General features: G+C 32.7%; 1 protein-coding gene across 1 annotated transcript in view; it reads right to left on the bottom strand.

The window, feature by feature from the left end:
• Positions 1-5195, bottom strand: part of cirgg1 (nucleolin like protein CiRGG1) — a gene marked incomplete at its 3' end in the record, with an annotated part of 7590 nt that extends 2395 nt beyond the window's left edge. The window contains 8 exon segments of the mRNA NM_001032790.1: positions 530-647; positions 723-810; positions 1004-1192; positions 2351-2407; positions 2526-2576; positions 2897-2998; positions 3664-3717; positions 5115-5195. Of these exon segments, the coding sequence (NP_001027962.1) occupies positions 530-647; positions 723-810; positions 1004-1192; positions 2351-2407; positions 2526-2576; positions 2897-2998; positions 3664-3717; positions 5115-5141 (686 nt within the window).
• Between the last annotated feature and the right edge of the window lie 5787 nt (positions 5196-10982).

Below are 10982 nucleotides of genomic sequence, written 5' to 3'. Positions count from 1 at the left end.
CTTGCGAAAGAGCAAATTCACAACGAACGGAAAATAACTAAAAAGGAAGCTACGCTGACTGTTCTCGTTATCTTCTCCTAGTAGCTTCACTTTTTTTCATTTTCAGTATTTTTCGCTCTCGCGTGCAACATTATAGCAATAGCATATGAGGCTCGGCGCTCGGCCCAGATTTCAGCCGAGCGCCGAGCGTCAAAAAAGGAGCTGCTCGGGCACGAGCTTTTGAGTTCGGGCTCGGCTCGGCACATCCCTAGTGATTTGTCACGTGGGTAGTACACTTCTCAATTTTTTCGCCACGCAACTTTCAAATCAGTTTTATGAATTTCACGGTGTTTGAGCTGGAATATCTTTGGTTATACAGAACCGATTAAAACAAGTAAGGTGTCGTTGGAATAAGAAAAACACACTCTATCGATTAAAGCGAAGTACATTTGGGGTGTGTTTAGGCCCTTTAAACTATTTAAGGTTATACAGAAATTCCTTAAAAAAGATTATTAAAAACATACATCGAACAAAATGCAGAGTTACTTACTGTCTTCCATAGTTTGCACGGCAAGCAACGCATTTAATTTCTTTACTTTTTAAAAATTTGTTGAAAACTGCGTCATTCAGACCCTCTGGTAGCTCAGTGAAAAGTAAGGTGGCAACTTCTGCAAAGTTTCAAATTTAATATTATAAAATATTAAACTCTGATTTAAAGTAAAATTTGCTGGCGTGTAACTCACCTGATGGATCAAGTTTGACTTTCTTCGTCGCAACTTCTTCAGTTTCAGTTGCTTTCCGCTTGACTAACTTCACCTCTTCCTCATTTTCCTAAAAAAATGTTTTTATAGTATGTTCGAAAAAGTTTATTGTAGTGGGTTTCCGCATAGTATAATAGCGGTACAATTAATCCCAAAGCAAATACACACCACCATAGGTGACTGCATCCAATAAACTACGGATTACTTTCAGTCGATGCAAATGAATAGGTGTAGCTGTTTTTCGTTATGGAAATGTGATTTACCTCATCATCATCATCATTGTCGTCGTCGTCTTCATCTTCATCTTCATCTTCACTCTCCTCATCACTCTCATCCTCTTTCTCTTCTTCTTCTTCCTCCTCAGAATCATCATCATCATCATCAGATTCTTCATCACTTTCTTTGACAACTTTTTTAGCCTTACTTTTACTTTCTTTCTTTGCTACTTTTGGCTGAAACAAAATAAACACTATGTTACTACCAAACTTCTTATGTCACTGGCACCCAAAAACGAAGTTAACATAGGTAGCGAATTACATTTAAAAAAATGAAGTCAATCAATGACTGCAGGGGCTTAATAAGGCCAGATCGTGATGTTATAAAAGTGATCAGTTTGAACCATACAAAATACAAATGGCATAAAAGAGGAAGGATGTTATCAAGGAAATGTTTTATCAGTTTTTTTTTATTACAATTGTTGAACCAAGTTTGATAAACCTATCAATGTTACGAAATACTACCAATTCACACGTTTATTGTTTGTTCTTGTTTTAATGTTAGACCAATCGTATCTAAAGAATAAACATATACTGTGATTCAAAATTGTGGAAAAAAGTTTTAACAATGAGAACGTCACTGTCCGGATTGTTTAGAAACGTCTAGGATTGTTTTAATAGAAAGAAATCCGATTTATAATAAAATTAACCTTCTTACGCCCGCCCAACAATATACTTTGGTTTCTCAGTTGAATAAATATTGACGACATAAACATGCGCTCTATTTTAAATGCAACAGTTACACTGTGAAAATACGGCAAAAAGCCAAAATGACGAAACAGTTCGTGCTAATTAAAAAAGTCTCCCAACACCCGTTCTATTAATTTTGACACATTGATTAGTAAAAATGTTACAGCAAAAGCAATGCTATCAGTGAATTAGAACCAGCAGAAACTGTAATATGAAGTTACAAAATATCGTCCTAGCTGTGCTTGGACAGAGACCAAAAAAACACTGTTCCTGGGCCCGGCGCGTAAATCAGGAGTTTCAAGAAACCCACTTGTAAGATATTGATTTTACCCATAATCCAATTTGTTTAAAATTTCCATACACTTGTTATGTAACACCATTTCAAAATCCAAAAGTTTAAACATTTTAAATAAATCTTATAATATTATAAATTACACTTTTGTTTTACTCCAGTGTTTTTTTGTGAATTTTTAGTTTTTGAAACCTTGGTTGTATTTTTTTTATCTTAAATTTATTTTTAGAACCAACTCTGGGCTAACAGTGACCATCACGTTAGTAATATATATATATTAATATATATATATATCTTTTTTTAATTTTCACGAAACACAAATTGCCTACATAATCAAAAATTTTAAATCTTACCTTTACTTTTTCTTCTTCTTCCGAATCGTCATCATCAGAACTTTCATCCGCACTTTCCTAATGTTGTTAAAACCACTTTTATTTTTACTACATATTAAAACTATTATAGATATGCAAAACTTAACCAATCAGTGAACTGAGATACTGCTTGTTTTCCTTTTTAACCACGACTTACCTCTTGCTCATCATCGGAGTCTTCAGTTTTTACAACTTTTTCATCATTTTCCTATCAAGAAAATATTCTTCATAAGCTTACGGTAATAATATTGTATGGGTGTTGCAAAATTAGCATCATGAAATAATTTTAACTGGGTAGTCTCAAAATACATTGCTGAATTAGTTTTTGTTTTAATTTAACTAATTTAAAATGGTAAAAGTCTGTTAAACCACAATATTTTAACAACATGTAACTAAACAATTCAGATTATGAACAAAACCAAACTAACTAGAGATCCAGTTCTATGCCCGTTTAGCAACATTATCTGGTAATTAATTTTTTCTTTTATAAAAACATAAACAAAACATTATAAATATATATATATTTACCTCATTCTCAACTTCTTGCTTCAGTAATTCATTTTCTTCGTTTGTTGCTTCAGGTTCGGCGGCAACTTTTTTGCTTTTCTTTCCCTTTTTCATTTCAACGTTCTGATTTGACAGAAATTATAATTTTGCTGAATTATTTTTATGTCCATGATAGATATTGGCGAAAATTCATGAATTTAAATTTTTAAATCTTTATAATATTATTTAGTTACAATTAATTAAATAAATAAATTAAAATAACTAAACTAACTAGACACAATTTCTAAGTTTCTATATTAACAACACAAAAAATGATTAAACCGCTAAACCACATTTATAGCACGATGTGTAACGCACACATTTACCAATAACATTGCCTTGGTAACAAAGAAGCAGCAATGCCATAAACAACTTGTAACTGATACCATTATTCAAAATTCACCAAATTGTAAGTGTGCAAAATCACAAAATATATTATTGCATGACTAAACTGCACAATTGTCTTTCTCAATATACACAGGTGGTAAAGATGAACAAGTCTAATTACAGGTTTTGGATTAGTAAAAAGTCTAATAAAATCTCAATTTTATGATTTTGATCAACAACAAAATATTTTAGACTCTCTGTGACATCACAATAAATTGGCTCCTTTATTACACTAACTAAAGTAACGCACGAGGTGGTAAAGTTTTTATAGCAAGAGTAGAAAACATAAAAACAGCTTTGAAGAAGAACTAGTGTAAAGACATAACGTAGTTTTAAAATCAAACAAAAGTAGTAGAACAAACCTCTTTTTTAGCCTTTGTTACTTTCACTGGTTTTATCACTGATGTTTTATCACTCTGAAACAAAAATAATAAATATATAGAGGGGGATTCACGCGGGGTAAAAAATGGACAAAATTCACAAACTTTAGTTTGGACTTCAAGCAAGAAAATCTATCAAATATTGATGTCAAAAACAAGATTGTGGGATTTCTATGATTATTTCAAGATTTATCTTATTTTTAGGCAAAAAACAACTGCAGGGAAATAAAAAAATCCTTCAAAATCAACTCTTAATTAAAAGAACAAACAAAGAACAAAGCAATAATAAACTAAATCAAATTAACAAACAAAGCAATGATAAACTTACTTAATCCTACAACTTATGCATTAGGCCTATGCAGTCTATATTTGCTCTGGAACCAACTTTTTCTCATTCAATTCACAAAGGCAAAAAGGGCAGTTTAGTCTAATACTTTTAATTTTTCAAATTAATGATTTTAAGTTTTAAAAATCTTAAGGGTAGCTTGACTTTAACTAAATTTTTTCTCAAAAACGGAAAGGAAAATACGGTGATCATAATATATTAAGTTTAAGGAAAGTATGATTTAGAATAACGTGCGGCAAATGCAGTCAGCAACTTAAGTTAACAGCGTTGTGTTGCAAAGGAAAATATGAAACAAGTGTTTCTGAAGTTTTGACGTGACAGTAATCAACATACGTATGTTTCTATATTCTGCTACTCTTGGGATTTTACTGGCTCTGCTTATATTGGCAAACTTACTTTTATTTTTTGAACAAACACAATTTAAATATTTGCTTCAACATAAATTGGTTTGTTGCATTGAGGAAAATACAATTTCCACATCTACAGCGAATTTTAATTGACAGAATTTTTTACAAAGGTAATATTTCGACTTATTTGCAACAGTCCTGCTCCCGATCGTTCACAAACAAACACAGCCTTTATTTTAATTACACATGTTGTACAAACAAGTTTACTTAAAATGATTTGGTAGTAAATGTTGGCCTTTTTAAATGTATACAAAGAATTAAATTGATCTTGTGAATCCTTGGCTGCATCATAACCTGGTGTCTAGCTATGAGACAGAGACAAAAACGGGTCCCTAATAAATCACGGGTTGCAGATATTTCGTTGTTTTGACCAGAAACGCTACGCGGCCATGCCCAATAGATGTGAAATGACCATATTAGTTTAACAAACCAACTTTTGGTTGATACCTCAAATGGTTTTTGAGTTATAGTCAAAAACCATTACATGGTTGCAAACATTTTGGTTATTTCGATAACTCAAAAACCATTTGAGGTATCGGACCAAAAATTGGTTTGTTAAACTAGTATAGTCATTTGTCATCTAAGTATTCCAAATAAATAATTTTATTATAACTTTATATTCAAACATGCAACCATAACACAGCAACATAAATCATAAAACCACACAAAAATATCAATACCTTTGATTTTTTCTTCAGTTGAACCATTGTTTTGTTTGAATAAATCAGGAAGAAACCAACCAGAAAAATTTAAGTATTATCTAAATCTAAACAAATGATATAAGTATAATATAAAACTATATCAGCACTAGAGACTCCCTTAACAGTTTATTGGCAATCTATTCCGGACAGTTTTTAAAATTTAAATGTAATAAAGTTGAAACATATCACTCAAGCTTTACTTTGAGCTACTGGATTGCTGACGGTTTGATAAATACCAATGTCGACAAAACTGGTGGTAATTGTTGACCGAGTTTCTAGGGTTGTTATATTACGCTTGGCGGATGCTCTCACATTCCGCTGCCAACGTAACCAACGAGAACGAAAGGTGCTTGCTGCCTATTACAGAACAAACTCAAGCCACTCGTGACGGTTAACCCTTGTAACAGGCAAAGCCTATATTGCCAATTGCATAAAACAATTTACAGATTTATATGAAATAAGACATATTGAACAGCATATATTGCTTTCGAGTTGTTATTATGGGTCGCATCTGCGTATCTTCAATTATTCTCTAAGAGCGATTGGCGCAAAATAATATCTAATTGATTTTGTGCGTTTTAAAACCTCACAGCAAGTTTGATGATCTTTCAATACGTCACAACTGCTACTGTGACGTTTACAATTAGCGTGCTTCGTAACGAGTAATACCAAAGTTAAACCAAAACCTGTGCATAATATAAGATCGTATAACAGGCATTCGCTTACTCTCGTTTTAACGGATACCTAATAAAACTACAGGTTGCAAATTTTACGGTAATTTCAACCAAAAACGCTACGCAGCCAGGTTTAATAGATGTCAAATGAGCATATGAGTTTAACAAACTAACTCAAAACCATTCAAGGTATCGGACCAAAATTTGGTTTGTTAAACTGGTATGGTTTGCAACCGTGTCTGGTATGGTTAGGGACGCCGTTTAAACGTTAATTGGGCATATTCAACAAGATTTCTACCGAATCCACATAAAAATGCAAACACTTCTTAACCCTTTAACTGCCGCCTTTTTTTCCAAAATTTTTAATTTTTGACCAGGTCTCATCTAATTGGATTTTGTAGCCAAACTATAGCAGTTAGAGAAAAACATGCTATAGAAAGTTTAAAGAGTATAAAAGCTACAGAAAGTTTGAAGAGTATAAAATTCTCTTCAACTTCATATTTTTAATTTTTTGATGACATCATCAAAATAATGATGACGTCATAATGAATGTTTCAATATAGAATATTTCAGGAATGAACAAAAATATCCAAAATTAATGCATTGCAAACTTAATCAGTATCAAATTATCTTTCTTTTGATGTATAAAATCTACTTCTATGTTCATACAGGTAAAAATCTCATAAAGAGCCATTGGTGTCGTACTTTCGGACCTCCTAATGATGGTGCTGTGGACAAACTTATTGTTTTCAGTTAATAAAGTAAATTGTGGTGTGTTGTATTTAGTAATGAGGCTCTAGAAAACACAAATTCAATGACAAAACAAAGTAAATAACATGTTAAAAAAGCTTTGAACCATCAAACATAGTTCGAAGTGTCCTCGGGATGGTTCACTCGATTTTCATTAAAAGGAAGTAAAGTTTCCTCACTTGAATATCCTATAGGTCCTATTTCTGCTGAATACAACATCAAATCTCGTTCAAAACGAAATATATATATATATTTTTTACCCATCAACTTTAGTACAAATATCATAAAAAATGGTCAGGCAAAATAATCATGAATTTTTGAAATTTTTAATTTTCAAACAGATTTGCTTAATTTGTACATATAAACCAAACTAATTAAAGTAATACCAGCTAATTCAACAACTAAAAGCAAAGAAAATGCAAGCGTATATGTCCCAGTGTCCATTTGAGCTACTTCGTACAAAAATTCTGTTCTAGTACCCCTACAATAAGTTTTCAAAGCTAAAAATGCTTTACGAAGCCTAAACAACGCTTGAATACAAGAGGGAATCCCCTACTGCAACTCCGAATTGGCGTGAACAGGAGATTACAGCAAAATTTGGGACATAACTGAAGGAAAATGGCTAAATTTGGCTAAAAATGTTCAAAAACTTTGACAAAACAATACTCAAAATTTTTAAATAGGTTGATATATTTTTTATTGCTGAAATCAAATGAAAATTGCTTCCTCTTTCAAATGAAACCAAATTTGGGATCGATAATGGAGTACTGACCGCAGAATCGTCGTTTAAGTGACGTGTGGTCCCAGAGCGACTTTAGTCGCCATGGGCAGTTAAAGAGTTAATAGCTATTATGACAAAAACAATGAACGTGTAAATTGTAATTATGTTGAAAACAATCAATGTTGTATTGAATTGCAATTGTTTCGCAAATATGTGGCTGTAGCATGTCATTCCATACTACGCAGAAATCAACCTAACTTGATAAAAACCATTGCGGCAGATGGGCAGGCACATTTTTTCATTAATACAAAGATGCGCAAGATTTTTTCTGTGTGAACTTTTGGAAATTTCAACATAAAAATAATGCTTCTTTATACGTATCGCGAGGGACACGCATACAGCAAGGAGAAAAACAAAGGGTTTGGAGCAGACGCGCGCATTTTTAGAAAGAGAAAGCAAGTGTTTCTTTATAGAGGATCGGAGGCAGACTGGGTAGTGCATAAGACGAAACGACTTTTGTAAAAAAAAATTTAAATTAAACATTTACTATTCGTATGTAGTACGCGCGCACACTGACATAGTGACATGGTGTATCCATGCTCTGCGCATAATGTGCGGTAATTACCATATTTGCTTACACAAGAAGTTGATATTTATAACTATGAGTTTGCCTAACCTGAATTATTAAAATTTGGGCGCCTATGGCTACGATTAATATAACGTAACCATGTATGGTAACAGTTTATTTTTATCACACATTTTCAAACTTAATTTTGAATATGAACACCCTATTTTATAAATAAAAAAATATGCAATGTGTATTAGGAAAAACTAACCAAATACTTTAGACTAAATTTTCACTGATGGCCAACAGCAGCAAGATTGTGAATAAAAGCTCGTAAAAACTTTAAAGAAAAACAGAAAAGCTGGATATATTTTATCTAAAGCATTTTGCCTTTAATCTTAATACCATACATCACGCGATTCCAAAATAATATATATATTTGCAGCAATATATATTTGCGTTAAAAAGTAACTGTGCTAAGTCATAAATAGGTTTATATAGGCAATTGACTGGTACTTTGCAATGAACACATTTATAACGGTTGTAGGTATGTTCCAATTATGCTTACACACTAAAAATTGCTACTAGAAAGTAAAAAATAAGGCACACAGCATAGAAACGCAAACACCACCTCACCCCACGTTGTACAAAAGTAAAATGCGAACCACGTTGCTTCATACCACGTGATACCATAGATACAATATAAACTCTATGAATTACAAGAGAGCTGTGCTCAAACTGTTGCTGGAACAAGTTATTGAATTAAAAACAACACCCTTTAAAGTTTATCAATAAAAAAATACATAACTACAAAGAGAAGGAAGACAGTACGAAAAACTTGCAATGATCCTATAAATAGTTTTGTACAATTAGTTTTCTGCAATCAATTTATTTAAAGGCACGAATTCCATCGCCATTATGCTAAATTTCAATTCTTCCAAGCCTTCGAAATTTCAGGTACAGATTGTACGAGACCGTTAATGCAGTTGATTATAAAGCAGGTTTTATTAAAAAAACTGTATAATCCAGCCTTTTATCGTGATGCAATGGGCCGTTACGGAGGACAAAACTAAAATGTATGTGATTGATAGGATTTAATGACGTCGTCGTCATATATTCGTTCCGATCGATATGTTTGTACCGGGCGCTATTGCGCATGCTCCGAGGCGCTACTGGATGCGCAGTAGCTCGGAATAAACACAATACGAAAAAATAAATGCGCACCGACAAAAAAAGCTTCCGGGAAAAAATATTGCAAAACATATTCTACCATCTGTACTGTTGGCGTCGCTATGATTCATTTTTAGGTGTTACGTAGCGGCAGCGCTATAACATATTCAAAGCTTGCTCGGTAAAAAAATCCATAAATATGTTTTTGCAAATCCGAATTTAACCGACTCTGCTAGTTTCTTTGCCATATAAACTTTATATATAGTAGGGTGGGGGAAGATGGGACACCTTTAGCACATAATATCCAGATAGGCATATTTTCCTCATGTTTACATCTCAGTGTTTTTCACAAAACTAAAATTAGTTTCAAGTTTTTTTTTTATAAAGCTATGGAACTGATTTAATCGTTCACCTTCGGAAACTACAAAATTTCATAGTGTAAAATTATTTAGCGAGCATTCGAAATTAGCACCTTACTATTTCGCATTTTTTACCTGTTCAAAATATATTGTTTCTATTTTACATATTGTTTTAATAATAAAAAACAGTAACATAATTTTCCTGATTAACCTTAAATGGGGATCCGTTCAAGGATAATTAAAAAGTTTCGTCTGAGAAAGCGGTCCATATCCCCCCACCCTACAATATTTGTTCCGACTGATATATTCGTAACGAATGCTATTGCGCACAATGCTACTGTGCGTGCGCAGTACAGGTCGGAACAAATATAATACGAGGTCTATTAAATACGGACCGACTAAAAATGTTGCGGCGCAAAATATTACTATAAAAACACATTTTGCATCGCTTTAAGGTATATTTCTACCCATTTGTACTGTTTTAACTGTAAAGCAAAGAGAAAGAATATAGTTCGTATTTAACATTTTTAATTTTTGATCAACGAAGCAACGAAGGCTTATATTCAGTTCGTATTTTTAACAGCACATTTTTATTTACAATGGTTGAGAAAACTTTGGTATGTAAGACATCCTGTTTAAGAAATGTGTTAGTAAACTAAGCAAAATATCCTTGTTAAACTAATCTTAACTAAGTTTTATTAGTCATTGCTTATCCTAGACTACAAATAAAATACTGAAATCGGCTGAGTTGATTTTAAATCCAAGACTAACGGTTCATCGTGCCAACGTCGTGTCTGGAACGTTTTCAACAAAGGGTCGTGCACAACATTTTAAAGCATGGCGTCCTCTTTATCTAATCGAGAGCGCCATATGTTTCATGGCCAGAAAAAGATGTTATATAAACCTGTCGGCCGGTGGCGCTAGTCAGCTAGGTAAATGTATTTTTTTGATTTTACAATACAATGTATTTATTCTACGTATGTGCAAAACAAAGACACGTGTCCGGTGTATCCACGTGTCGACAGAGACGAATAAGCGTTATTTATGAGTATTGTGTTGGTTAGGCAAGCATCTTTATAGAAACCAAATTGTGATTGATACTTTTGAACTGGTTCAGGCCTAATATAATGTGTTGATTGAACATGGTAAACTTGTAGACCACGAATCATCATTTTTATATTTGACTCAGAAAAAGTATAAATATATGTATATATTTTTTCCGTTAGCTTGTGTCCTATAAAGTATGGAAAAAAATTCTATACCTTGTAAATTAGAAGTTGAACAGATCAAGGATGGTGATAGTGAGACATGTTGTACGTTTATTATCCACAACGAAGATCATACTCTGGGTAATGCATTGCGATATATATTGATGAAGAATCCTGATATTGAGTTTTGTGGTTACTCAATTCCACATCCAGCTGAAAATAAAATGAATTTACGAATACAAACAAGAGGTATTTCCGCAACTGAAGCGTTGAAAAAGGGCCTGAAGGATTTAAACTCTGTGTGTGAACATATTTTGAAAACTTTTGAAAGCTCAGTAAAAGAGTACACAAACCAAGCTCATTAATTTCTGGTTTACTGTTTCAATATATTTTGTGTTTA

Source organism: Ciona intestinalis, unplaced genomic scaffold, assembly GCF_000224145.3.
Source record: "Ciona intestinalis unplaced genomic scaffold, KH HT001063.1, whole genome shotgun sequence".
NCBI lineage: Eukaryota > Metazoa > Chordata > Ascidiacea > Phlebobranchia > Cionidae > Ciona > Ciona intestinalis.
The sequence above is the reverse complement of the archived record's forward strand: the minus strand, read 5'-3'. Positions and strand labels throughout refer to the sequence as shown.